Source organism: Paramacrobiotus metropolitanus, unplaced genomic scaffold (assembly GCF_019649055.1).
Source record: "Paramacrobiotus metropolitanus isolate TYO unplaced genomic scaffold, Prichtersi_v1.0 Parri_scaffold0000087, whole genome shotgun sequence".
Lineage (NCBI taxonomy): Eukaryota > Metazoa > Tardigrada > Eutardigrada > Parachela > Macrobiotidae > Paramacrobiotus > Paramacrobiotus metropolitanus.
The window spans coordinates 14,916-42,082 of NW_026570307.1; the positions used below are offsets into that span (position 1 = coordinate 14,916).

Below are 27,167 nucleotides of genomic sequence, written 5' to 3' on the forward strand. Positions count from 1 at the left end.
GCAGGCGTCTGACCTGTGTCCAAATCGACCGAACAACCGACGTAGCTGAAACCAGTGCCTACTGCCTAGTGCCTACATTACAGTTACAGCACTTGTCTAAACCGGCCCCTTATAATATGGCGTACATAACTCTAATAGTGTAAACGGTTTACAAGCACTTTTCATGCACAGAAGTTGATATAACATCATATAAGTATAGATATGCTGGTATGCACACCGTATGTTTTTCGTTCTCTGTCTTCACGGAATTACAGGGACAGCATTATTATTATAATTAATAATATTATAAGACCGGCACCACGTACAGATAACCGTCTTTAAGTTTTGCTTTCCATGTACTTTTCTGTTTTGGAGTGTTGCGTTCTGTTCCAGACAGATTCTGTACAAATACTATTTGCGGTGTTTAGTGTTTACACTAGCTAACCAAAATTTCGGTGAGCGATATGCTGTACACTTTCAACCATCGGTCACAGCACTAACCACGGTACGCATGCGGCGGTGCAATCGGATGCAGCATGCATCGTGATCGGTTTCAAAAGCTGGATGAAAGTACGAATCTTTCAACTTATTTTCTATTTGCGCAAAAATTATACCTGAACGTTTTAAATGGCTTCGGACTGTATCATGACCACGTAATGTTCTGTGTTCACACAGCTAGCAAATGACATTTATCCCTAAACACTACAAACCTCCATAACTACATCGGAAGTTGCCAATCTAGACCGCTCCTATTGTGTCATAAAAATCTTAACGGTAACATGATTCAGCTAGCGTTGTGATCGATTCCGGCATTTGATGTGTATATACACTGCTCCCCGGTGTGTTTAACCAGGGAACATATCCAAAACATGGCAGAGTTTTTGTACAAAACATGTGCCACTAAAATAGCGTTGCATGTTTATTTTTGCCCCCCGTGCGACCGGCCATGGCCGTCACTTTCTTGATTAATGCACACACTACCGTGGAAATGCGCGCGGTGTACGTGGAATTTGATCTCAATTACTACTTTCACTGGGCAAATAATTCCATGCCCAACTTTTTGCCCCGGCGCATTGTACACGGGACCGCTTCATTATATTTCCCACCGAATTCCACTTCCGGTTAGACGATGGTTAGCGCACATACACGTACCACACACGTTCGCTCTATATGCGTGTACTGTCATATTGCACACGATATGAATCCTGAAAACATGACAGACATGTTTCTGGCTCATGCAGTAAAATATATCTGGCGAGGCACACGAAACGCACCCAGCATCCTGCACCAATTAGTCACTCGTGAAACGAGGGGACCAAAATGTTCTTGATATGCGCGCCGACAAGAGAGAATCAACAAGCGTATTAGAATTTTGTGATTTGCCCAGATAGAAAAGAAATTTCTCCTCTCTTTCTCTCTCTTCGCTAACTCTCTTCATCATGGCGCTTCTTCTGCTTGTCCGCATGTTTGAACGGTCTCATCATCAAAAAACCAACAAGATAACCGGGCCAACTTATGCTTGAATGATCCTATCGGCTGCTAGCGTCTTATGCCAACTGGACCCGAGCGGAAATCGATGGACGGATATTCGAACATGGCACTACTGTGTTTGTCTTTCCGTTAACTGCTTGAGTTATCCATTGTGACGGATAATGTGGACATTATAGGATTTGGATGGCAATTTGCAAGCAATAAAACGGCAGACCGATTAACCGATGAGATCGGATGCGGAACTAATAGAAGACTGAAGGTACGAAAACTAGAGCATTATGATCAGCTGTGCAAGTATACGCTATGGATAACGTAAATATGTTCGGGATACTCTGTACATGTGTCTTTCTTAAGTTATAAGTGATCCCAGAACGTAAGAACCGTTCTACATTACATATAAGATATCGAACATCACTGAATCAAGAAAATACACCATTATTGACACTCTGCTATTACAGGCAACATCGGCCTTTTAATTACTAAAATTATATGAGATGTGCGTATTTCTCCGACGCGCTTTTGCGGCGTATCATCCCTTTAAACGATTAAAAACAGCACAGACGCAAGCAAAAGGACGTGTTGAATGAAAATTAGTACCACAGCCGCGTGAAATCACAGGCATACCGCTGTGAAAACGTAAATTATGCTGACATTTAAAGGTCAACCGTAAACAATCCGTATGTACTTTTTTTGTATGTGAATCCTGGTATGTTATTGAGAAATAATCCTTTTTTTAAAGAATGTATCTTTGTTTGTCCAAATGATGTGCGGTTATCTGTTCACAATCGCCGGAACAACTACTGCAAAACTGTTATCTCCAAGCTGACTGTATTGATAATTTAATCATCGGCCGTAGATACTAGATGCGCAGTATTATTACGCACGCGTGAGCGATTAAGACATCAACTTTTCATGTTCAGTCCATTGCAAATTACTAAAACTAAAAAGTGTTCAAACGTCGATGCATACGCTCAAACGATCCATTTTTTTACGTTTTGTATATTGTTGTAATCTCTTATGCCCATTTCTTAGTTGGGGAACTTGAGCTTTAAATAAAATTTTAGTCGATCTGCTTATAGCCGGAAAACGTAGCATGCATCGAAGGAAAGAAGTGCACTCATTTTTAAAATTAGCAGAGCATCGAGCTATAGTACCGATAGTTATATAATTTTTCTCGCAAACGTTTCTCTTCCAAGACGATCCTGATAAAGCGCTGATCGCATTCGATGATGTCTCATTATTTTTTTAGGAACGAAAAATATAGCAATACGTAACTTGGTAATGAACGTTCAGTGAACTTGAGAAACCTCCAGTAGGTCCATACATAATAAAACAGCCTGGTAAGTCGGATGGTGGCTAAAAATATCCTGTCACGATGTGATCCAGCGCGCCATAAGTTCAGACTCTCATGTCAAACTTTAGTAAACATATTTTCTCATGTCCACTTTATATCGAAATGTCAGGATCATGCGCGACGGCAGTGGAATACCGATGCGCTTGATGAGTATTACGTATATTACGTATAATATTGAGCCTTCCTATCCATAAGTCACATTTCTGCATGGTACACGTTTTCCTACTTCCGGTTTGAGCAGCTGCTGATAGAAGTTTTGCCATGCTTTCGTAATTAATATTGCGCAGCGAACAATCAGCTGGGCATTCCGCAACACATAAAGTAGGAGTTAACATAATTTAACCAAGGCAAAATAATCGCATTCGTGCTGGATAGTGGATACCCGTTGCGGTATGCACATTTTAGGTTATGTGTATGTGTAACAATTTGTATGTGTATGTGTAACAATTTATAAGAAAAAGTGCAAAATTTTCCAAACAGGTAGTGCAAGATGCAAATTTTTGAAATACTAAAATAATTTTGGTAACTGAAACAAGAAAACTTTAACTCACTGTAAAATCGTTAACGTCACCGTCGCAGACTTACACCGTCAATATACTGTAGTTCAATAATGTGCGTCTTATTTTGGGTTGATATCATCGATGGGCATTTTATCGTGGTTTCTAAACACGATGCTAACTTCCAGGCGGCACATTTCAATGTGCGTTATTAGAATTCCTTCTTGTTACAACTTTAACGTAATCAATCTAAATGGATTTAATGTACAAGCGTTCTGTGCGTAATATGTGCGTCGATCGATTTAAATTGCGCTTGTACGAGTAAGTTAGTATCATGCAGCTGCAAACACTAGTTGCTCGTAAAAATTTAAACCATTCAAGTGCAACACAATCTTTAACCAGTGCAGCATGCGCACTACATCTTTATTTATTATTTATAACGTTTACATTTGAACGCAACGCAAAAGTTGTGGAGAAATATTTAACAGTATTCATGCACAATTCAGTTATCGCCAAAACATCAAAACAGCGGATTGCCCCCAAAATTACCTGTGCGCGCTTCTGCTTTTATTGTGTAGTATATACATTATCACATTAACAGTGCCGGTAGTATGCAGTAGAAGTACGCTTAATTGTTTTTGCTTTTCCCGGATACGCTTATGTCAAGTTATCGACACGGCTGATTTGCAGTTTCTGCAGTTTCTATAAATAAGACGTGCTCGTTAGTTATGATTGATTATTTAATTAATTTAGCACCTACAGACTCTGTACACTGAACGTTCTTTACAATTTCACAATTCATGTACTGAAAAAAAGGAGATTTGTTTTCATATAACTGTATAATCAAATAGCCATGTTAAACTGTATTGCACTGTACCGGCAGTAGTGCGTTCTCAGCTTGCCTGTGGTCGGGGACACACCTCCCTCTTGTGGCGTTTAATAAAAAGGACCCCGGTTGAAAAGCGCACTTGAAGAAGTCAATCCATCCCCTCTTTTGACGTGCAATAATTGAGCATGCTTGACAAGGAAAAAACCTCGACTTTTTTCATTCTCTTCTACCAGGTTTGACCTGTCAATTGGCTGGATTGAGCGGGAACGCGGCTACACGGGCCCGGCGGTGTATAACACACGTATCGACGTGTCGGTTCCCATCGCCGATCATATTGTGGGAAGCTGTATACTACTATGAGTACCAGTATGGGTCGGGATCGATCGGGGCATGATGATTGCTGCGCGGACAGGGACAGTATGGCCGGCACAACTACACCGATACGCAGTGCTAGCTGCCCGTCCGCTTCCTCTCCCATCCGCCGCCGCTACACCCTACTGAACTCCGACACATCCGACTCCTTAGCCGCCTCCCCGCGCAGCACCACGTCACCACCGTACGGGCCGCCTACGCCCAGCAATCGGCCGCAACATGCCTATGCTAAGCGTCCCAGCGCTGTTGCGGCAACCGCGGCAGTGCCGATCAACAGTCCCAATATACCTTACAATAGTAGTTCCGCTCTGTCACAGACAGCATCCTGTACATCCGCTGATTATAATTCTCATAATTCCTATTCATCTGTCGATCACTGGGAATCCAGTACGAGTACCGGCAGCAGTACACCGTGCAGTCAGCCGCATACCGTCGATGTCGCCGGGATTATTAGCGCATCGACAACAACTACAACAGCACCTGCTGCTGCTACACCCAAAGCGCCTGGCAAATCATCACCTTTCCGCGGGACACTCAATAGTTTTATCCGCTTACTGGCCGATTGCACGGGCATTAATCAGTCCCGCCGTGATCATGCTGCCGGTCCACGGAATAGTCATCACCATGCCGCCCGTGTACGACTGCGCGTGAATATGGCCAGCGCACAAGCCAGCCACTCATACGATATGGTGCATTTTATTGCCGGCGGACAGCGCTTCTGCTGTCCGGAATGGATACTGGCCACGCATCCCGATACACTGCTCGGTAATGCCGATAAGCGGCGCCGCTACTATTCGACGGCACGCAAATGCTATGTATTTCCCGATACCCTGCCCGATGTGTTTAACGCGGTGTTGGAATACTATGAAGGGGAAATGTTGATGCGGCCGGGCCGTGTCGGACTGCGTGTTTACCTGGAACAGGTGGAGCTCTTTGAGCTGGATCCCAAGGAGGTGCAGGATCTTCTGATTAGAGAAGGTAAGCAAGTGGAGTGGGCAATCAAGATGTCGGCGGGGGCGAATAAGTGTGAATATTAACGCGTACTTGACGCTGGCACGAACAGATCAATACATATGCAGGATTTTGTCATAATTTGCTTTTAATTTCAAATCTTTGATAACCGGTGACCGCATATAACAGTCGTAACGGGTTTTTGTTATAATTATAAATGTGCGGATAAAGGATTTCCTTCTCGCATTGTCGTGCAAGAGCTATTTCGGACAGTTAATAATTAGGCTCCGATAGAGGTCCTATGACGTAATAGTATTTTGCGAATTATTATCATGTGTATTATGCATCTTAACAATTTCATTTTATTACCTGGGAATCAGTGAGATTCGGAAAAGATTTTTGTATTTATATTGTTGTAAACAATCGCAAACTGTACTTTGAAAGATCGCATGCTTTTGATCATACTGTCATAGAGCATACAAATAATACGTACAATGTATCCACTAACTGTGGTATACAAATCTGTAGCTACAGTATTTGTTACATAATACTTTATAGCAGAAACGAGCAAAGCTCTCCTGTGATCTCTCGTTTTGTGTTTGTCTGTTGCCGGTTCTATGAAATTAGTTTTAAGGGTTTTATGCGGACTAAAGCCGGCAGCGATTAGTGCATAATTTTAAAAAGTAATGGGACTTGTCGATCGAAATCTTTTTTACAAAATTTTTAGCAATAGTTTTCCGGAAGCGCGAACATGTGTGAATATTTTCACGTATGCTTCTAAGTTCTAAGAATTCGTAATACAGTTGTACTCTGTACACAGTGTACAAGTGCAGTAGCTTTACAGCCGATGATAATCATATAGCTGCAAGAAATTTGTGTAACGGTAACCTGCTTTGGTGGCAGCAGTTTTTAAAGCAGGACTGTGCAAAAACGTCCATTGTAACGCCAGCTTTCTGAAGGGAGTAAAAAGTCATCCCTTGACGTCACCACTTCTTATCCTCAGGTCAAGCGGAAAAGCGGTTCGATAATATATCGTCTTTGTCAGAGCGAGCGGAAGCCCTGCCGCTGCGATCAAGCGGTATATGTATGACTGGTGTGTACAGTGGAGTTAGCCAAGTGGTTATTAGGCGATTGTCAGCTTTTAATTGCACTTATACGGCTGGAAATCGTAGTGACTGGGAACGTGGTCGTCGCAGGCCGCACACAATGCCCGTGCATGTGAACAAATTGGCTCTCCAAGGAGCTATAGGGGATATTACGTATACGTGTGGCGGTTAAACGGGGATGGGTACACAATCCTTTTTTATACATCGCGCGCCATTCTGGTGGCACCGCGCGCGCGCACGGTGTGCGTGTGTATATGAAAAGTCACAGTTCCCATTTACACACAACGTCGCCATCGTCATCGCAGCCCGTCATATTGGTGTGAGAACTAAAGTGCCAACAGATGGGGAGTTTATAAGCGGAAATGTCACGAATATTGAATTAGTCGACTTTTCTTTCCAGTAAGTCCTAATGTAAACACACAGTCTCGGTACATCTCCGAGAAAGAAAAATCTTTATGTTCTTGATTTTCTTTTAAACGGCATTAGAGTTTTATGGTGTATCATGTTGATACAATTGCGGATTATGGAATCCGATTTTGCTTGGAAGTAATTATACACAACTCTTGTTCTACGCAAGCAAACAATAATTACTGGAAAAAATTCACAGCGACTAAAAGGTTTTTTATGTGCCGTGCGTCTGCATAGGTACGGTATATAATTATAGCACAGCAGTTTTAGCGGGCAGCCACCATTCCTTTTCATAGTCCTGTTCAGCTCAAATATTTAGGCAGCTAATTCACAATTTCACATCCATTTGGCTTATGTGTAACCGGAAATTGTAGCCCTTTTGTTGTTTGACAGACGCAGTTGTCCGTTAGTTTTTAGAAGCATTTATCGCTGCCTCCATTAGCTGCACCCATCATACAGTGCGCTTACATATAGATATACCGTCTGTAGTGCGCTGGGGATAAAGTATAAACGAACTGTGTATACGTCTGCATAAGTGTATATAACACTTACGATTTAAAGTTCCCACTTGCCAACCGGGAGTTTAAAATATTTGTAACCTACAGAGCGACAAAAATCTCCACACTGGCTATAAACATTCGCTATCCGAGCTGTTAACACTGAAAAAGAGGAGAAAAAAAGAACACTATATTACATTTCCAGGGTTTGCACACCTTGGTCATGCGGGATATGAATAAGCGTATTGTGGTCTCGGGAAGTGGTCGATATTATTGGCAGGATTCGTGCTTTCCTTTTATTAAAGATTTCTCCAAGAGTTTCGCACTGGTTCAGACAAGAGAAGGCCCTATTAAAAGGCTTTCCGCACGAAAATACTCGACGTGTGTATGTATACCTGGCACAAGTGGAACCGCCATTACACTGCAAAATTCCAGAAAATTTTTATCGATTTTTTTATAGAGCAGAACTTATGACGGTCACCAGCCACACAATACGAACTAATAGGATTACAGTTTGTTAAGCGTTTTCAGTGCAGTGTCCAGTTAAATCGGGTCGATTAGGTTTATGATTTAAGGTCTTACAACGGATGTATATTATACAATCATACATATCGCCATAAATGTGTGGTCTAGAAATCTTTAAAGAACATCGCTATAAGCTATCTCAGAAAAGCTTATTCCTTTGTCTAATTTCGAAATTGTATGGAAATATGTAAACCTATTTAAAAATGTACAAAGTAAGCTTGCTACCTTAATCAAAATTCTGAGTTTAAATACTGTGTATCTACGTAGAATAGGAAGGCCAACAACATACTCATAATTAATCTGTAGGCGACAAAATGTCTTGTTGGGCTAACCAACGATTTACGCACATCGAAACGAAGTTATTCTGTAAAAAAAGTGATTTTATAATATTGATTTATCATTAGCAGTATGCGATATACAATATAACTCTAGAGTAGGTCATGAGCACAAAAAGCTTTTGCACGATAAAGCTACTTACTATGGCCGTTTTCCTGACATTGCAGGTATCCGATTTGAACACTTCACCCAAGGGCATACGCATATCAATTATGAGCATTTTAAGCATCCTCTCCATGCCCAATTATGGGATATCTTGGAGAATCCGGAAACTGGTGTATGGGCCAAATTTATTAGTGCACTGTCGATGGGATTAACGCTGCTGTCTGTTGTGTTATTTTGTCTGGAAACCTTACCGGAACTGGACTATCTCGACGTGGACGGAGAGGCCTCCTATTCCGCACCACGCAATCCTATTTTTATACTGAATACCATTTGTGTAGTGTACTTTAGTTTGGAGCTGATAATACGTTTTATTGTCTGTCCAAGTAAAAAAGCCTTTGCTAAGAACTGGATGAACTGGGTGGATTTATTCGCTGTTGTGCCTTATTTCGTGACCTTAACCATGATTCTGGGTGATGTTAAATTCCAAGGTCAAACGTCCAAGTTTGCTGCCGTCAGAGTTATCAGATTATTCAGGATACTAAGGTGAGAGCCGGGAATATTTTGTATGGGTTCTATGTATGCCCAAGACAAAAAGTACTGTCTTTGCCGGCACATCAGGTAGCAGTGTTGTTCTAAATGTTAGCACATGCCCTGCAACGAACGCAGTGACGCTTCAGATATAAGCCGGATGAAATCCGGCTAATCCCGTAAATAACAAATAATCAATAAAAAGTTGTATGGAGATACACAAGCAAAGCAGATAGGTAAAACAATAATATTGTGCACATATTCTAACAGAAAGCATGTAAATCCTTTGATCTAACATTTATAGTGTGCTGCAAAATTACAATTTGCTAATGCGGTTTTGAAAGTATCTGTAACTTTTTCGATATTACTATGCAAGGAAGAACCCATGTATAAGCATGTTTTTATCAAAAAAGTCGTTGACGGAGTAAAACAAAGTGGAAAGATCAAAAGGACAGTTCTGTATATAGTCACCGGCATCGAAGCATTACGATAGGTTTAAACGCTCAAACACTGACACTATCCAGAGAGACCCACAGTGGTTGGGGGCTAATTTGCATGGCCGTCTCGCGGGTGCCCTTAGTTGGATGGGAGTAAAAATGTTAAAGCAAATATTAGCATGGAAGTTCCGGTTGAGTATTTGCTGTTCATAAAAGTCCTGTTGCACACACATGTATCACTTGTCAGCCGTCATTAATTCAGGCGGATTCCCTCGACTTTTTTCTGACATTTAACATAAAATGCAAATTTTATTTGCGAAGATGCCTCTTGGGCAAAAACGATGGCAAATCTTATAATCAGAGCGTCGACGATGAGTCGCTGAACAAATAATCAAATCAAAAGACATGTAGGATGTCCCGATATTTTCTCTACTCGTAGACTTTGTCGAGGCTAATCGTCCGAGTTCGTCTAACCGGCAAATATTCGAGAGGAGGATGCTACTTATCCACAATCAGTCTTACTGTATTCGGTCCATTTTAACAATTTTACAATACAGAGGACTGTGCATAGAGTCGTGGGCACCAACAATATATCGAGCCGAAATGACTAATGCGTTTTATTTTTGGGTCCAAACATTCGATTTACTAATGGAACCGTAAAGGCTTCAAAAACGCAAGATCTCTACAAAAACTGCTCATAAATTAGTATTCTCCGCAAATGCGCGCTACCAGTTTTAAAGATATTAACATATTTTATTGACACATATATGTAGTTTTGTCTATTATGAACCAATAAAAAATAAAGGTTGGATTTTATGGTTAGATGCCCTAGACGATTTTGAAATTTATGCCCACACTGCGTGTGCATACCACTAGCTTTAAAAACCGCGAATTACCGTAACTGATGCAAGATCATTCGGACATAAAATCATAAACAAAATAATCCACCTGTATCTTTTAAATAATTTGTAGTGAGCCGCCGTAAATTACACCGGCTAATTTTGATACTGTTTCCTGATAGAATTAGAACAATCGGCACGCCAATAGTTAATTACAACACGCGGCGGTGGGTTTACGTTGGCGCTAATCTGCGCAATCGTGCAACTGATTACCGTGCGAATACCAAAGTCATTACGTGAATTATTAACTGTGACACCGGGAGTACAGATGGGGGCGTTATTTTGACCGGTGTTGTATTGCTCATTCCAGGATATTCGACCTATCACGCCACTACAAACTCAAATCCGTCGGTGTACTAATCCAGGCTATTAAGAATAATTTCGATATAATTGCCGTCCTGATATTCCTTCTCATCATCTGCGACATCCTGTTCTCCGGCTTTATCTATGCCGTCGAGGGCGGACCCAATACGGCCTACACCAGTATCCCGGCCGGTTTCTGGTGGGCGGTCATCAGTATGACCTCCGTCGGATACGGTGATAGTGTGCCGAAGCGAGCCGCCGGACAGTTTGTGGCCTGTGTATGCGGTGTGGTCGGGCTGATTTTTATCGCCTTCGTCCTGCAGTCGATCGCGTCGGAATTTCACGCCCTAATGAAGACCTATTCAGAGTACAATGCCTATTTGAAACTGTACGATCACGACAAACGGGCGGAACATCACACAGTGCGGAGTAAACTGCTGGCGGAAGACGACTATCTGGGTCCGGAGATCACCGTGTCGGTCAATGGAGCGGAATTTATCTTTAAGGTAAAACTGCATTGATTATGTCTTACGCATAATGCGCCGACATCCGGTCGTTTTTTAAGGCACTAATGATTCACATTTTACTGGCTCGTTGACTGTCAAAGTTGTCTTAAGCCAGATCGATGGTATAAGCATTAACGGACTCAATGTATTATACATTAATCACATCGTACAGGACCATAGTGAGCAAATCTGCCCCCTTTGCGTACAATCCCATGCAACAATTTGTCACGTAAACCCAAACAAATCTTGTCATGATATCGCACGGCCAAGGAGAAAGCAAAAAGCAGCACAGTATTCTTCGGGGCGCAGATGATTGACTTGATCCCTGCCGATGCTTAATGGGCCGGTACTCTAGTATTACGAGCGCCTTTGGAGAGATTTATGACGCTCTGGGATTGTCCCGGCCCGGTCACGTTAAGCAGGGAGGAAGGGCCTTTCCCCCCTGCCAGCTATATGTGATAGCAATTATTAGTGGTGTCAGTGTCTAAAGTGCCCAAGATAGTTTCCGGCACATGCAAGTGATCAGCAGCAGGTTTCTCCATTTTATGCCTCAACAATCAATACATATATCCCTTATATACGGTGCCATTCCGCCAGATTCCAGGCATACTTATCCAACCCTCGATTGACTTACGACCAGTATGTTATTTTAAAGGGACATAACATATGCTAAATGCGCTTAATGTTTTTGGTTCATTAAGGCAAGTAAAGTAGTTACTTCTTGCACCGCTTTGATCGTTTGCAAGCCATGCTACTGTACAAGCTATGCAGAAGTTGAAATCCGACATTTTTATGTTGTTCAGCTGGCAACACATATTCACGCCTGGTTTTGCCGATTCGTTAATAATGATTAACGATTAACCAATAAACTGTTTGACATTATCCTTTAGGATTTTATTTTCCTCTTCTGTTCATGCAAAACACAAACTTAATCATTATAGCAATGTTTAATTATACTAACTGATCTTTGTAAAGTGCATGTGTAACATATCATTTGATCCAATGCGCATACAGAGGCACAAAGATCCCTGTACAAGCTTCGTAAAATGGTTTGGTGTAGTGTATGATCGGCACTCGAAACGACAGCTGCTTCACAGCCTTCGCTTCGTGAGTGGTTGTTAAACTGTTTGGCTGGTAATGAATGACAGAAGGACAATTCCATGAATTTTTTACGTGTCTCCCTTTGGCATCAGGTTAAATAACATTTTCCCACCGCATCCAACAGGGCGGCCAGCAGTACTTATATGTATACATTGTGTGTCCCAGTGCGGTGCCGACGTAAGAGCTGTGTTCCTGCTGGCCCCGCTTGAACGCTATGACAAAGGGGAATGCTGTGGATAATGTTAGGTTTGTTTTACAAATATCCCTTCCTCTTTCTGATCCCACTGTGTCAACAGACGGTAAAACGGCTGAGGCGTGTTTAGATTTGCGAACTACTCGGAATATTTAACTACATGTCATCGATTTCTACCGTTAATATGTGCTTCTGTATTTTCGCCTTACTTTACTGCTTCCACTTTGCATTGTATGCTGTACTGATGTGGTGTAGTAGCATTAAAGACTTAACGCGCGCAAGTCTCGCAATAGCAGTTTAAAAAGTGTCCATACCGAGCATCTTGATAATACGGAAATCAGAGCTAAATGATTTTAATTTATGAAAGAGTTGCAGTGTACGTGTATGGCGATAATTATAACCAGTTTTACTGCTGGTCTCTCTTTGTGAACCACCAATTAATTAAGACGCTTCATGTAGAAAATATTCACAATGTCTTCCGCAGCGCAAAAATTCACAACCGAACTCACAGATGTACCGCATCCTTTTTAATGTAAATAATTATTTCTGTAAAGTATATTAATTGACTCAGACTAATTTTAGTACGTTATCACCAATTATGACGTAAAATATGCAAGTTTTATGGTGCATGCTGCGCACAATTGAAAAAAGTTCTGTACGTATATATAAATTGTCTAACATATAAAAATAATTTTCACACGCTCACTTCTTACGTTGGTTTAATTTTTCAAGTTTGCAAATGAAAAGCGTGATTTGAATAGTGTTCTGATTGGTGCGATGTTCCATATGACTGCGTTAGTAGAATTACGCACTGACGTGGCCTTTGTGGATCACAACTGGTGCGCTATTTTTATTGGTGTTTTAGGAAATGCGTTGCATTTTGGCACTTCTGAGTAGCGAAGCCGATCCTCCTGGGATTAAATAACGAATTTATATCTCGGATTATGGTCGATTTTCACCTGCGTAAGACATGAGCCATGAGAAAATGTTTTTCAGTTTGGTATGACATTTGAATTAAGTATCAAGTGACCGTTAAAAAAGACACTGTATAATTGAGTCACGATGGTCAGAGCTCTGCAATATACATCAACAAAAAGCGTTCTCTTGTTTTCGCTCCTAATGATGATCGTAACGAGCGTTCACAGCGCTCTGACAGTGCCGGTTAACGGTGGATGATCCAATAACTTCGCTTTCTATCACTTTACAGTAGTTGGTGATGTGAAAATGTGTTATATGCATAACGCGTTCCCCTTGTATTCCTGATGGAAATTATATAAGTGCTCATGACGTCAATGATCATAGCTAAACGGATTTTGAAAATGTTTTCCCAAATCAAGGTGAATGGTTGAAGCATATTGTCACACCATTTGAGCAAACATAATCGATTAGGAAATTTTCCTTAATAAATATAGCACGGATGGCTGGATTCTCTGAACGAATTTATCGGACTGGACATGGAGAGATGTGCTGTAATACGGCGCTCGACTAATCACTGGAAAAAATCTTTAAAAGCGCATGTTCCATTTGATCATCCAAATAGGCTAGTGCCGCGTTATGTAACCACACGGGAACATGTCATCGTTAATTTTCGAACTGGACAAGCAGGTGTTACTGTCTGAAAAACGATTGACTTAAAAAGGTCATTGAATTATATACTGCTTTGAGCATCGAAAAAAATACACTACGCACTGTGGTCGTAAATGTGCAAAACTGCATGATATTGCCGGTATTGGCATATACTCCATTCATTATAAGGCTTTACCAGGGGACCTACAGTACCCAACGAACATAATTCTACAGTCCAATCATCCATTCATTACACAATACCGCTTTTATTATTTGATTGCGTATTCATTAGTACAGTCATCGATTGATATTCCATATTTTTCCGTATTTTCCCGATTGATGTTCTATACTTTCTTCAGAACCTGTCTTAGAAATGTTTGAGTACATTTTAATTAAGTCACATAGAGAGTAGAAGATTGTACGAGCATGCATAATGCAATATTATTAAATAACGGACTGCTTATTTCTGGCGTCGTTGTTTTGATGGCTCGGTTTGCACTTTGCAGTTATAATTTTGTCTTCAAGTAATTACGCATGCAAGTAATTTCGAGTAAAGATGGGCAGGTTAACAGTAAGTGAGAACATGTTGAAGTCATAAAGCAAATAATAAAATATTGCCCTTACTGTTTTCAGCAATACGAACTGGATAATTATCCCAATTCTCTTCTCGGAAACGTGGAAAAACGCCGGCCTTACTACAATCCCAAAGAAAAACTCTACTTTTTTCCTCGTAACACAGATATTTTTCCGGCCATTCACTATTACTACCGTTCGAACGGTGCCCTACAACGTCCGCCCTACATCAGTCTGCGTCGATTTATCGACGAAGTGGAGTTTTTCCAGCTGGGCCGGGAAGCCATAATCCCGTTGCTGGAATTAGAGGGTATCTACATTGTGGAAACCCAAGAACCGGATTCTCCCCGGCAAAAATACTGGTTTCATGTCTTTGAGAATCTGGAATACAATACCCTGGCGAAGATCGTGGCGGCCATCTCCATCGGCGCCACCGGCACATCGGTGCTGGTATTCTGTCTGGAGACCATGGAAGTTTTCCAATCGTGGAATTGTTCTCTGCCGGACAGCTACCTAAACAACGCCAGCCAGCTGCACGTGGATCCGCATTACCATCATGTCTACAATACATCGCGCGCCACTTTCGGTACCCTCTTCACCGAGAACTGTACCGGCCCGGCGGCACTGTTTATTGTGGAGACGATGTGCGTCACATGGTTTATTTTCGAGCTGATTATCCGCTTTGCGGTGAGTCCACGCCGGTGGAAATTCCTCCGCTCCGCGTTGAACTTTATAGATTTCCTGGCCATCTTACCGTACTTTGTCTCGTTGGCGGAGCTATTCTACGGCGAAACCAGCACCCTGGTGGTGGTCAACACCCTGGGGCTGTTGCGGACGATCCGTTTAATTAAATTAGTCCGTTTATTTAAATTCAGCCGGCACTCCCGCCGCATCCAGATGATCGCCGAGATCCTCAAAGCCACGTGGGCGGAGCTGGGTTTGGCGGTGTATTTTCTCCTCATCGCCTCCGTATTGTTCGGGAGTTTGGCGTATATTGCGGAGACCGATAGTGAGGGTGAGGAGCATATTTCGTCCATCCCGCGCGGCATGTACTGGGCGTGGATTACCATGCTGACCATTGGCTACGGGGATGTGGTGCCCATGACGGCGTGGGGCAAACTCGTCGGCAGCGTGTGCGCCGTCATCGGTCTCGTGTTCTGGTCGATCCCCATGACCTTTGTTAGTGATAAATTCGATGTGTATCGGCGATTGTACAAGGATCGTGACTACTTGATGGGCCTGCTGCAGAAGTTGAAGTTGGAAGCACAACAGGAGTTGCAGCAAGAAAGCATGAGAAAGTAAGGTTTTTTGCTATCTGCCGCGGTCCGGGCAGTAGTGTAACAAGGGTGACCGACTGCCTACTTGAGATCAAGATGCTGATAGACATGGCAGACTAATGGCTTTTACGTATTTGTTACGCGATTCCTTATTCTAATATTGATTTCCGATCTGTCACAAGAAGGTTGCGTTCCGTTGAGCCGTCTGTGCGGTATATCTGCTTAGCGTCAATGAGTGATCATCACTTTTTTTCGTCGAACTTCACACTATATATTCAAACTAATTATTTCTACTAAGGTCTAGGAAGGTCATGAACTTATTTGGGTCGTTTCCCATCAGCAGTTTATAAAGTCGTCAAATTTTACTTCCCCTTCACCCCTTCACATTCACTGCACTTCTACTGACCAGGGCACATAGGGGTCCTCCAAATTCAGAAAAATCTCATCTTTTGTAAAAAGGTAGCATACTACCCAACTATGCTTAAAAAATATTTTTGGCTGCTGTAATTAAGATAGGCGTGGCCAGCGCGAATTAAAAGAGTACGCAATACCGCATGCGTACTATGCTGTTACAATGCACAGCGCAGGCTTTTTGCATACTAGTAGCAGTCATCACATTGATCACAAAGCCATTAGCATGGACTCGGGCAGCTGCTTTGCAGTTAGCACCGAGGCAAGTGAAACCCGCACGCGGTGGTACCTACCACCGCTTTCAAATTGCCGACTTTCAAAAATGTGCTATTTATTACCTAACATGTGTTATTATAACAGTATGTGTAAAAATGCGAAAAATTTTCTTCTAATTTAAATAATAGTAGATTCACCAATCCAGAAATAAAAAATTTCGAAAATTTGCAGTTTGACAGCGGTGGTAGGGACCACCGCGTTTGGGTTTCACTTGCCTCGGTGCTAACAATAAGCAGCTGCCCGAGTCCATGCTAATGGCTTTGTGATCAATGTGATGACTGCTACTAGTATGCAAAAGCCTGCGCTGTGCATTGTAACAGCATAGTACGCATGCGGTATTGCGTACTCTTTTAATTCGCGCTGGCCACGCCTATCTTAATTACAGCAGCCAAAAATATTTTTTAAGCATAGTTGGGTAGTATGCTACCTTTTTACAAAAGATGAGATTTTTCTGAATTTGGAGGACCCCTATGTGCCCTGGTGAGAATTTATTACAAGATTTAGATTTTATTGCCTTGGTCCTTCTAGTCATAGTCAAATTAAACCATGTGGAATGCATAAGTAAGCATTTTTACACATAATTTTATACATTTGTCATATGGTATTATTTAAAGGTCGCTGTGGATTATTCCCAATGTAGTTAACGCATATTCGTAAATGCGAGATTTATTATTGCGAAGAATTTTCAGTAAAGATTTTAACTACTCGATAGGACATTGATGTACACAGTTTACAAACCGCATTTTGTAAAAATGTTAAACATTACAATAGAGACGGTACATTTGCGGATTACGTGGCCACATTTACAAATTTGCAATGAATTTGTATTGTTTACATTACAGAACAGAAAATGGACCAAACGTGACCCAGCCTTTATTAATCGTCAGTGATAATTCGGGTGAAAATATTCCCCTGGATGACCGGCACACATTCCGGCGTACATCCAGTCGTAAGAGCGTCTCCCTATCGGCACTGAACCACTCCTGTCAGCCCGGCTCAACATCCATACTCAGTTTGCAGTTCGGCGATGAAGTGCGGAGTATTGACGGGGAAAATAGTAGACCGGTATTTGGGGCACTGGGCATAACATTGAACACCGATGCCACACCAGCGACACCGGCGCACGGCTACACTTGAAAGAGCATGAGAAAAAGAAAGCGATGGGGAGAGAACGGGACCATTCTCCAACGTAAACATACTCTTTTCCTACAAACAATACTACTCTTTTCCAGTCCAAGTGTGAATGTGCACTGTGTACTTAAGAGAAAGTGGCCAATTTTTTTGATCAAGCAGAATGTACTGGCGATCGATGGTGTTTTTGGCGGTACAAATTACCCGTCACACTGCTGTGATTTTTGCTCATTTGTCTGGTGACCTTTACGGACTAGTCGGAGAGGCGCGTGGGTGTGCAAGTGTAAAATTGTGGTCTAACGTCTTTATTCTGAAAATTTGTACAGCTGAATGGCAATACTGTGATAAATATCAATAAAATGGTCAATGATCACTAAAATGGGTTGCAAAAGTGTCTGTTTAATAATACGTAAATGGTGCTGGTTGTGAATGTACAGTTCTCAAAACTCACGGTCGCCATATTCAAAGTGAATATCTTTGCGTACGCACCGAAAAATACGGTAACAAAATTAATAAATTAACAAAATTAATTAATTAATGCACAAAACAAAAATATGCATTGCTAAAGCTGCTGGTACTATAATACTCGCACTATTGTATGTTGTATGTACTAATGTACAATACAGACCTTATATATAGTGGTTATGCCATTGTGGGATAGCGTCGCCGTGATCTATGTAGCATTATTAAATGATAAATCATATAAAATACTAAAGCGTCACGCTCAACTGTAGTTTGTGCACTGTATGGATTGTTATTTATTCGGTAAGTCATTGTTTTACACAGTATTAATTAAGCTCTGTTTTATTCAATAGTAGACATGTGTATTACAATAGCGCTTCATTGGTGCTAATATTCTTGTTTACAGACTACGCACAAAGCGCGACTGTGCGGGGATGTTTCAGCAGCTGCTCCGAATTGTGCTTGTTATCCCAATAACATCGTATTAGCAAAATTAATTTATTACGGTTTATAGGTCAATAATGGCCCGGCAATCAAACGGAACATCTACCAGTTGCATGACGATTACTCCTGCAAAGTTTTGTTACAAGTTACTAGCAGTACAAGTAAGTATACGCATTTATAGAATCGCATCACGATACAGTACTCGAGTGCAGAAGAACTTTCATGCGACGCCGTCACGCCGGCATTATTTAAAATTGTGTATCGGTCATCAAAACTGTATTCTAGAGTAGATATTTTATCGGTCAAAAATAAGAACACAGCGGGACAACCGTCACCGTAAACCGCTTGCTTCGGCACATTGTTAGCTAACATGAAATTATTAGTTTTCAAGTTTCAACGGATACAAACAATCCCCTTATTAAAATGTTTAATCAATGCATTTGTCGATTTTTTCTATTTTGTGGTACGCTAATTAATAATAATAATAGTGCCCACCCTATAATGTACAGGTCTAATGATATGCAGTTTTGGAATCCTTTTAAATAAGCTGCTGTAAACGGTTGCCTACACACGATTAGAATCTTTCATGGCGAACAATGCGCATTGTAAATTCATAAGTGCATAGTGCATACCATACACGCTCACTGGTTACAACACCAGCGCTGTCGATGCACTCAGAACGTGTTGTGGTTTTGACTTTGTTTGAATATTTTTGAGAGTCAAGACGAAACCAGCAACAAAAATTCCCCCGCGTAATGATCGATGGAGTAAATTTTAATACTATTGTTTTTGCTAATTGCACGTAGAAAATATGCATACCCGCACGGCGACTTGTTTGAAGTTACACTTTGTGTTTGAATGAGTTCGAAATCATTTGGCATGAAAGAGCGCAACCTTGAGAATCTGTCTGATTATTATAAAAAATTGTCGTAATATTGTTTGTACATCGCGAATCTAACATGTATTAAAGCCGTGCAGCAGATGCTTCTCTGATACAGTAAACATGAGTAAAGCACATTATTGAACGTCCAGTTTATCAACGTACTCATTCGACATGCCTGCGGAGCAGGAGATGCAACCTCTGAATAACGAACAGGTACGAAATTTCATAAAGGACGAAATATTTTAATATATATAATTAATAATTATTATCAATTAAGCACATGCAACTTCTAAAACGAAAGTTGATAAATAATTACGAACCCGATTATTATTCATTGTACAGTGGGTACTATTAACACGTCGCTTTTACAATGGTTTTCGTCCTAAACTTTTCCAAGTTTGGCGCAGAACAGAGTAAAAGTTAAAATTTGCTATTTTTTTTTAAAATGAGATTACTTACTAGAAAAAAACGAGAACCGCCAGAATCACGGCAGCATAATCAATTTTTAAGCAGTATAGATATAAAAGGCATTTTGTAAGGGCAGTAAGGTGTTTAATATGTCCAGGGTTGTCTAGTTCGCCTCGCTACCCGCCTTGTATTGGTTTTGAATGTTTCATATTTCGCCAGTTTTGACTTTCATGTCGGCGGGTTTTGCGCTATATCCCAAGATCAGTACAGTACTCGCATCGTTTCCGAATGTGCGACAATTACAGCTGAATTATTTTCCAAGTGCTGATTATCACCGTTTGTTAGTTGAAGCCTCTACTCGGATCCCCGGAGGCCAGTGTTGAAAAAGCTCCAGTGGCAGAAGTTGTCAAGCCAGTTGTCGCGCAAGATAGTCGCAAGCAGAGCAAAATGGGATCTGTTCTGAGTACCATGAAGCAGGTCGGCTTCTTATCCTTGGCCTGTGTGCATCTTTATTGTGCTGCCAAGCTAGCCGAACCAGGAAGCTGTAAGTGCCGCTGAGCCTGAAATATTTAACTTTCATCTTGCTATCCATGGTATAGAGCTATTATTCAATATGCCATCAGGGTAACAGCGAACTCTCGCTGTAGCAAACACACGAAAACGGAAAATGATCGTATTTCGAGTTTCTTGCCATCTTGTGCTACGATAACACCAAGGTTTAGTAATTAATTCCTAGTCTGAACTTTTGCAGCTCTGTTTTCATGGCATCCGGTCCTAGCATCCGCTGCGGTGAGTGAAGTGTTCCAATATTCTGATATAATTAATTATAACTGGCCATAAACAGGCCATTGCGCTGCGGTAGTTTTCAAACTTTCTTTGGATTTTGTGCTTTAAGTATCTTTTCGTGTAATCACTAAGCGGTGGTATTGCAAAATCAGTTAATCAACACCGCCACTTTTTTAAACTTCGTACAGTATTGTTTAAAGTGCTGGTCTGTGAAGATGTTGCGCAGAATATGTAAATGCATTTCCAGATTACAGTTGTGCTTCGCTTTAATGTTTGCTTTTAATTACCTTTTAGTTACCATTTTACTTCGCTTGGTCTACTGTTTGTACAGTTGTTCATCAAATTTAAATTGCCAAACGACTGTTACAATTTAATTTTACTGTTCAGATTTGACAACTGAAAATTAATTCAAGTGCCAAATTTTAGTTTTCCTGAATTTAATTCGCAACACTCCTTGTAGTTCGGCTTGGTGATGCCGGAGGCTTTCACCCAGATCAGCCGCCTGTCGGAGTTCGGTAAGCGCTTCAGCTACCGCAGCCGCATCACCCTCCACTGGGTCCTGCAAGTCACCGCCCTCCTCCTGGCCAGCGTGGGCGTGGGCTGCATCGTCGCCAACAAATTCCAGGCGAACCGTCCGCATCTGAAGACCTTCCACGCCTGGTTCGGCGCCATCACTTTCGCCTTCGCCATCATCCAGTCCGTCGGCGGCTTCCTCATCATGAACCCGCGCTTCAAGCCGACGTTCGCGCCCACCCAGGCCAAGATGAAGGTGTACCACGCCGCCAGTGCGGCGGGTCTGATGATGTTGGCCGCCGCGGCCATGTTCATCTCCAACTATTCCCTGTACATGGCCAAGCATAAGATGGCCGCCAGTGTTTACGCCACCGGAATGTGGGTGTATCCCCGGGGTGTTGGCCGCACGCTCGCTGTGGACCATCTACGATACCGGGGCGTTTGGGAAGTTGTTCCAGCAAGCGCCCATTGTGGAACAGCGTGATTCCACGTTGTGATGGATGAGTGGCGAGTGACATTTTTTGTTTCATTCAGTCATCCCCTGTCGAGTGTTTTTAACCATGTTGAGGTTGCTTTGCAGTTGTTAGCTTGTGTTTTTAGCATGTTGATTCGAATACGCGGGTGCCTCTAATTTATTACCAAGTTTTTCGAATGGCAATCTTTTTTGATTTGTTGGCAATAAGACAGGCATGATTTCATGTGGCATTTCCCGATTTTAATGCTGTTTAATGTTTGCAATATTTACATATTAAAAAGCAAATAATGGTAATATTTGGCAAAACACTGAAATTCATGCAAAGATTTTTTTGCGTGTAATTAGAAAGTTACAGCCGTACGAAATACAGACATTTTACAGATTGTCTCGAATTTTAATCCGATTTTGACGAGCATAGTGTAACAAATGCCACCCAGTAATTATTAAAACCTATTTTTGAGTGTACAATAGACTGCAACAAAATCCGGACCTTCGCAGCAGTTACAAATACGAAAATTTAATTGATATACGTAAATTGCGAGCATATACCGGAGACGTAGGCCTGTAGTCCTGTACAATGCGAAAGAATCCCAGCAGTATAGTTCAGCATTTTACATATGGGAGAATAATTTGTTGGAAGCAGGACAGCACTACAGGTGTACATGTTGATGTCGGTAGAGGCCGGCCGGATTGTGTTCGACTGCACGGCATCCTGGAGTAGTACTCTGTAAGCATGTGTTTACGTACAGTACCTGAGCATACCGCATAAGTATCGATCGTTAGTTCCACTTCCCGTTACTGCATAAACAGATCTCGCTTATTTTCGTTTTTTTAGTTGTTATTCGTATACGATCCATTTGAAGCTTCGGTTTAAAATAATGGAGCACTAATAAAACGGCAATTCGTGAGCGTTATTCACAATTCTTATTTGGTTGTCATTCAATTATGTGCGCCATATCTATAGAAGTATGCATTCTCACCGAAATTAGCGATTCTTACTGTGCGGAATACTGAATACCCGACAAATTCTGATACCAAAGCCTTTGTAGTCTTTTCCGCCGGATAGAAATATTTTAAGAAGAAAGCTAAAATGTCCCGTGGTGCGGTGTTGGAAAACACTCCAAGCGCTGGCAAACTGTCTATCGCCGGTCAGAATGTTCTGGATCCCGAGCGCAGCTCCATTGTGCAGCGTGGAATATACCAGCGTGTGCAAGAGTCCGACGGAAGGAATTGGCTCTTCTATCAGCTGTTTCTGCGGCAGGATTTTGATGCCTGCAGTATCTCTTTAGCCACATGCGAAGAACCAAACTCCCCCGTGCAAGGAACGTATGGAGTTTTCATGAAAGGTCAGGCAGCTGATGATAATTTTCTAGTTACAACACGAGACGTTTTAATTTTAAGATATAGGTCTCGTTTCTAATTATGTGCCCTCAACAGGACTGATTGCAAAAAGACAAGGAAAACTGACGGAAGCTTTGAACTTCATGAAATCCTGCCACAATCGTGATCAGCGCAACCTGGAAGTTTTACGCGAGCTGATATCTTTATGCTATTTGACATGCAATTACAAACAAGCGCTGCAGTATGTTCAGTTCGTAAAAGCCATGAATTCGTCGGATGATTGGTTTTTGGCACATCATCAAGGATTATGCTACGAACGTCTGGGTGACCAAAATATGGTAATCTTAATTTTTGCAGTAGTACCGTCTGTTTGGTTGACAATAAATGGTTTCACACAGTTCAGAAATTACTGACCGTATTTTTTTAGGCAGAAGAACACCTAAAGTCGGCAATAAACATTTACCCTCAAGAAAAATCCTACCTGGTATTGGTAGATTATTATTTGCGGCATGATGCACCGGATAAAGCCCTTGAGTTGCTTGAGAGAGCAAAAAGGTTGCAGTGCGTGGTTACTGTCACAATTATCATTATGTAACACTTGTATGTAAGGAAGTCAGCCTGTTTGTTTGTTTTCAGGGTGTTCCCGGAAAGCAGTCTGGTTTCTTCACGTCTAGGATTTTTACAAATTAAAGTACATAATTTTGTTATAACAAAAGTTTTCAAAACTGAGAGCACGTAAAGATATATAATAAAACTGGCAGTTTTTGCTGCAAAGGTCAGGCGACTGGGAACAATTTCATTACGCTTTTTTCCAGTTTGGTTTGATAAATTTTTAATATTTCTGAGTGGTGATTATGCTCCCGCTGAGTTTTGTCAGTAGTAATTTTTGTCTGGCTACCGAATGTGACTGACAAAATTAATTTTGTTGTCTGCATAGAATCCAAAAGAGCTGGATAAAGGTTTCGGCAATTTAGCGCAGGCAGCTGCTGCGTCGAAACTCCGCGGTGACGCCACATTGTTGGCCGTCGCTTCCGTTATGCAGCGCAAACTGGATCCGGACGGCGCTCTGAAAAAATACGAAGTCATCCTGCAAGATCCGGGTGATATCAACGCGGCGGTGCTGAACAATATTGGGTTGTGTTATTTCGCCAAACGCAAAGCCGCGCCGGGTGGGAAGCGCGCAGATACGAAAGCTCCGCCCGAGGATGACATATATGCCCAGCGTATACTGCAGGCTATTGGCTGCCTGGAGAAAGCGCGTCAGTTGGCGCCCTTTGATGCCCGGATAGCCGGCAATCTGGGATATGTCGCCAGAGAACTAGGATTATTTGCGACGGCCAGCTATAATCTCATGTCGGCAATTCGTTTGACCAGGAAAACCGCCGTTACGAATTTCTATATGCTGTTAGCTGGTAAATCTATACGTTATGCACATCTGTACTTCTGTACGTAGTACTTCTGTTAAAGTTAAACTGAAGCGAAGGTTTCTTAAGAGTCTTTTGACTTTTCAACACACTGCTTCGGAAACTTACCTGATTCGCTGTAAACTTGTAATCCATCTCTTATAATTAGGAGTTGCGGAGAATCTGGAGATTCAAACTCAAGCTAACCAATTATACCGACATTGTGTCAAATCCAACAGGTGCGACTAGGTGTGACCTTTAAGTAAACTGGAGCGATTGTTTTAACGTGAGTAGCTACTGTAATTGTTTTACAGCTCAAAGGATCCCCTTGTATTTTTAAATTTCGCCTCGTTTTTGTTGCGGCAAGGCGAGCATAGCAGTGCCGCGGAGATGGCTCAACGTTGTCATCTGGCGCTGCGTGAGGCCGAAAAAACCGGAATTATGACCGATCCCGTGGTAAGTCCACGCGATATGTAAGAGCCTGCGTACACTATTTTAAGAGCTTAACCAAAGTGTTTAAATGTACTTCAAAGATTGTCAACGGTTTCAAGTTGCTCCGAGCAAAGGTGTCCATTCCCGATACACCACCGCCCACACCGGATGTTCCGCATGGTGAGGGCGCCGCAGATGCTGTAGTGACCGGTGCCGGCAGCCACGAGATGGTCGTAGCTGCCCAGGTCGAGCCGAACAGTCCTAAATAACTGCTTATCTTCATGTCTTTTATAATGTTGTTTTTTCCGTCCTTTTTTGGTTTGAGACTTTGAATGAAATACTGCTTTACTGTATCGGTTGTGTAACTCGATCCACTGACATATATATTTTGTGCAGTACAACATAGTTAATTCATTATTCGCTATCAGAAAACAGAATCATCGCATACGCGCTTCGAGGATCGGGTTATCTGTGATAACGCAATGTGCCAGACCGAACTCGTTTATGTTTTATCAAACTGAACCGCGGTGCCCAAGCGTTCCCTTCAAAATTTAATAGCACTGGAAACATAAGCCACCGTTTGAGTTTACTACTTGCGTAACAGTAAAATCATCATCGGTTCAAACTTTCTTCTACAAAACTGTTTAAATAACCACAGGAAACATAACGCAAAATCTGCCTGACAAACTGCAGTATATCCCAGAACACTATCACAACCAACCACAAAAAATAAAAATAATAAGAAAACTGACTCACAATTCTGCTATTTTTATTTACAGATTCGGAAGTCCGTCATAGAGATACCGGTGTCTTGAAAGAAGGACATGTTAAGGAACAAATTTTGGGCTATCGAGTTATTTATTATCTGTCCAAACACCGCGCTGTGATTGGCAGCGGGCTTTCTCCAGGCAGATAGACGAAGGTTATTAATAGCACCCTTTTGATCAATATCCCATTGCAACCAGCAAGCTCCCGTCTCCGAATATGATAACACCGTGGCCTCTTCGATAACCGCTGTCCAAGGCCCTTTGCAGCGCGAAAACTCGTTTGCATAGCCTTTAAAACTGATATGAAAATGTCCTTCGGCGATTTCCCGTACGAAACGACAACATTCCGGAGCCAAGTCGGGAAACATTCTGATCTCCACGTCAAACGATGGCCAGCGCGTGTTTTCCAACAGTGTGTTCACGAACGTAAATTTGCAAAGATAGCGATTCGGTGGAGGTATTCGAGGCGTAGTCAGGAAGGGCGAAATTGGCTTTTCTTTTCCATGCAGACTCTGGAAAATTTCCCGCACATCCCGATCGCTGAGAACACCATCTTTAACAGGGCCGTCAAACAGTTCAGCAGCGGAGAAGAGAGGAAAGCGAATGGAATACAACAGCGATCCAAAGGCTTCGCGTAGATTGTCAGCGGCGGTCGCAACGTTGCACTTCACCCATTTGCACACATTCTGATAAATCATTCTGATAAATTTCTTTTTCGGGGGCATTTAAAACCGGCTTATCCAAAATTTCTTTCACATAAGGAAGGGAAAGATTGAGGAAGTCATCACTGTCCAATGCATCCCGTGCGGATCGCGAGATTTCTGCGAGCGCTGCCGTGGCAAGATTTTCCTCGTCCAAAAATCGAGCTTGCTGAAAAATCAAACAAGCGTCTTTTGCATTCAAGCAATACTCCCGAATGCGATCGCGACATTCCTTCGCTAACTTGGAGATGAGGTACTTTTTGGAACAATACAATAAATTCAAAATATCCCTCGTCGGTACACCCATGCCGTCTATTTCAAAATCCGTCAAATCAGCGTAAGCATACTGGAGCAGCAGCTGAAATGCTGCCGGCGTAATATCAGGAAGTTCAATGGTCTCCTCTGTGGGATGGCTCAATGGACCATAAAACATGGCCTGGAAGACGGCGCTCACCAGCGACAGCACAAACTTGTGACACTTGAAGATTTTTCCTGGTTGAGACTCTCCGTTTCCTACAAGAAAGGTGACATCGCTGGGAATTTCTTCATTGGGATGATCCAGAAGGTAACGCGCTCGCTTGCGAATGCGTTTGCTTGAGCGCCAGTCCTTCTGGGCATTCTGGTCAGATACTTCGGACATCGTACAGTGCGACCAGCCAGATAAATCTCTCGTTTCACAAACACTTAAATATTAACTATAAGAACTCAGAACATTAAATGGACAGTGCAAACAGCGAAGAGATTTGTGAATTCAAATAATTGTGAAAGCAAATTAAATTAAATCACACGAAGGAACTCAAAGGAAGCAAAAGTGCACAAGTGATAAGTGCGACAAGGAACGGTCGACAAACTTGTTGTAACGTGGCTGCCGCCTCATGCAGTATGCACCGGTGATCTCTGA

The 27,167-nt window shown here is 42.0% G+C and overlaps 4 protein-coding genes across 6 annotated transcripts; 3 read left to right on the forward strand and 1 right to left on the reverse strand.

The window, feature by feature from the left end:
• The first annotated feature begins 1,113 nt into the window (after window positions 1-1,113).
• LOC129596176 (uncharacterized) lies at window positions 1,114-17,989 on the forward strand. 2 transcript variants are annotated; one of them, XM_055493374.1, is made up of 7 exons: window positions 1,114-1,586; window positions 1,647-1,729; window positions 4,384-5,500; window positions 8,513-8,993; window positions 10,625-11,123; window positions 14,617-15,854; window positions 17,363-17,989. In XM_055493374.1, the coding sequence occupies exons 3-7, from the start codon at window positions 4,507-4,509 to the stop codon at window positions 17,655-17,657; spliced, it is 3,507 nt and encodes a 1,168-aa protein (XP_055349349.1). In that variant the 5' UTR covers window positions 1,114-1,586; window positions 1,647-1,729; window positions 4,384-4,506; the 3' UTR covers window positions 17,658-17,989. The 2 variants fall into 2 exon arrangements, with proteins under 2 accessions (XP_055349349.1, XP_055349348.1); XM_055493373.1 differs by having other exon boundaries at window positions 1,114-1,729.
• A 1,233-nt stretch (window positions 17,990-19,222) lies between these two features.
• LOC129596177 (transmembrane reductase CYB561D2-like) lies at window positions 19,223-21,850 on the forward strand. Its single transcript, XM_055493375.1, is given in 5 exon segments — window positions 19,223-19,653; window positions 20,194-20,392; window positions 20,600-20,637; window positions 21,095-21,541; window positions 21,543-21,850. Coding segments are annotated over 5 exon segments (828 nt in total). The 5' UTR covers window positions 19,223-19,611; the 3' UTR covers window positions 21,645-21,850.
• Window positions 21,851-22,414: 564 nt separating this feature from the next.
• LOC129596242 (Bardet-Biedl syndrome 4 protein homolog) lies at window positions 22,415-25,202 on the forward strand. Of its 2 annotated transcripts, XM_055493469.1 has the most exons (9): window positions 22,415-22,588; window positions 22,672-22,968; window positions 23,060-23,301; window positions 23,391-23,524; window positions 23,600-23,654; window positions 23,901-24,375; window positions 24,536-24,605; window positions 24,681-24,822; window positions 24,900-25,202. In XM_055493469.1, exons 2-9 carry the CDS (start codon window positions 22,713-22,715, stop codon window positions 25,065-25,067), a joined length of 1,542 nt encoding a protein of 513 aa, XP_055349444.1. In that variant the 5' UTR covers window positions 22,415-22,588; window positions 22,672-22,712; the 3' UTR covers window positions 25,068-25,202. The 2 variants fall into 2 exon arrangements, with proteins under 2 accessions (XP_055349444.1, XP_055349445.1); XM_055493470.1 differs by having other exon boundaries at window positions 22,415-22,968; window positions 23,391-23,518.
• Window positions 25,203-25,336: 134 nt separating this feature from the next.
• On the reverse strand, window positions 25,337-27,043 carry LOC129596226 (BTB/POZ domain-containing protein 6-like). The gene has a single exon (XM_055493452.1). It carries the CDS (start codon window positions 26,904-26,906, stop codon window positions 26,208-26,210), a length of 699 nt encoding a protein of 232 aa, XP_055349427.1. The 5' UTR covers window positions 26,907-27,043; the 3' UTR covers window positions 25,337-26,207.
• Between the last annotated feature and the right edge of the window lie 124 nt (window positions 27,044-27,167).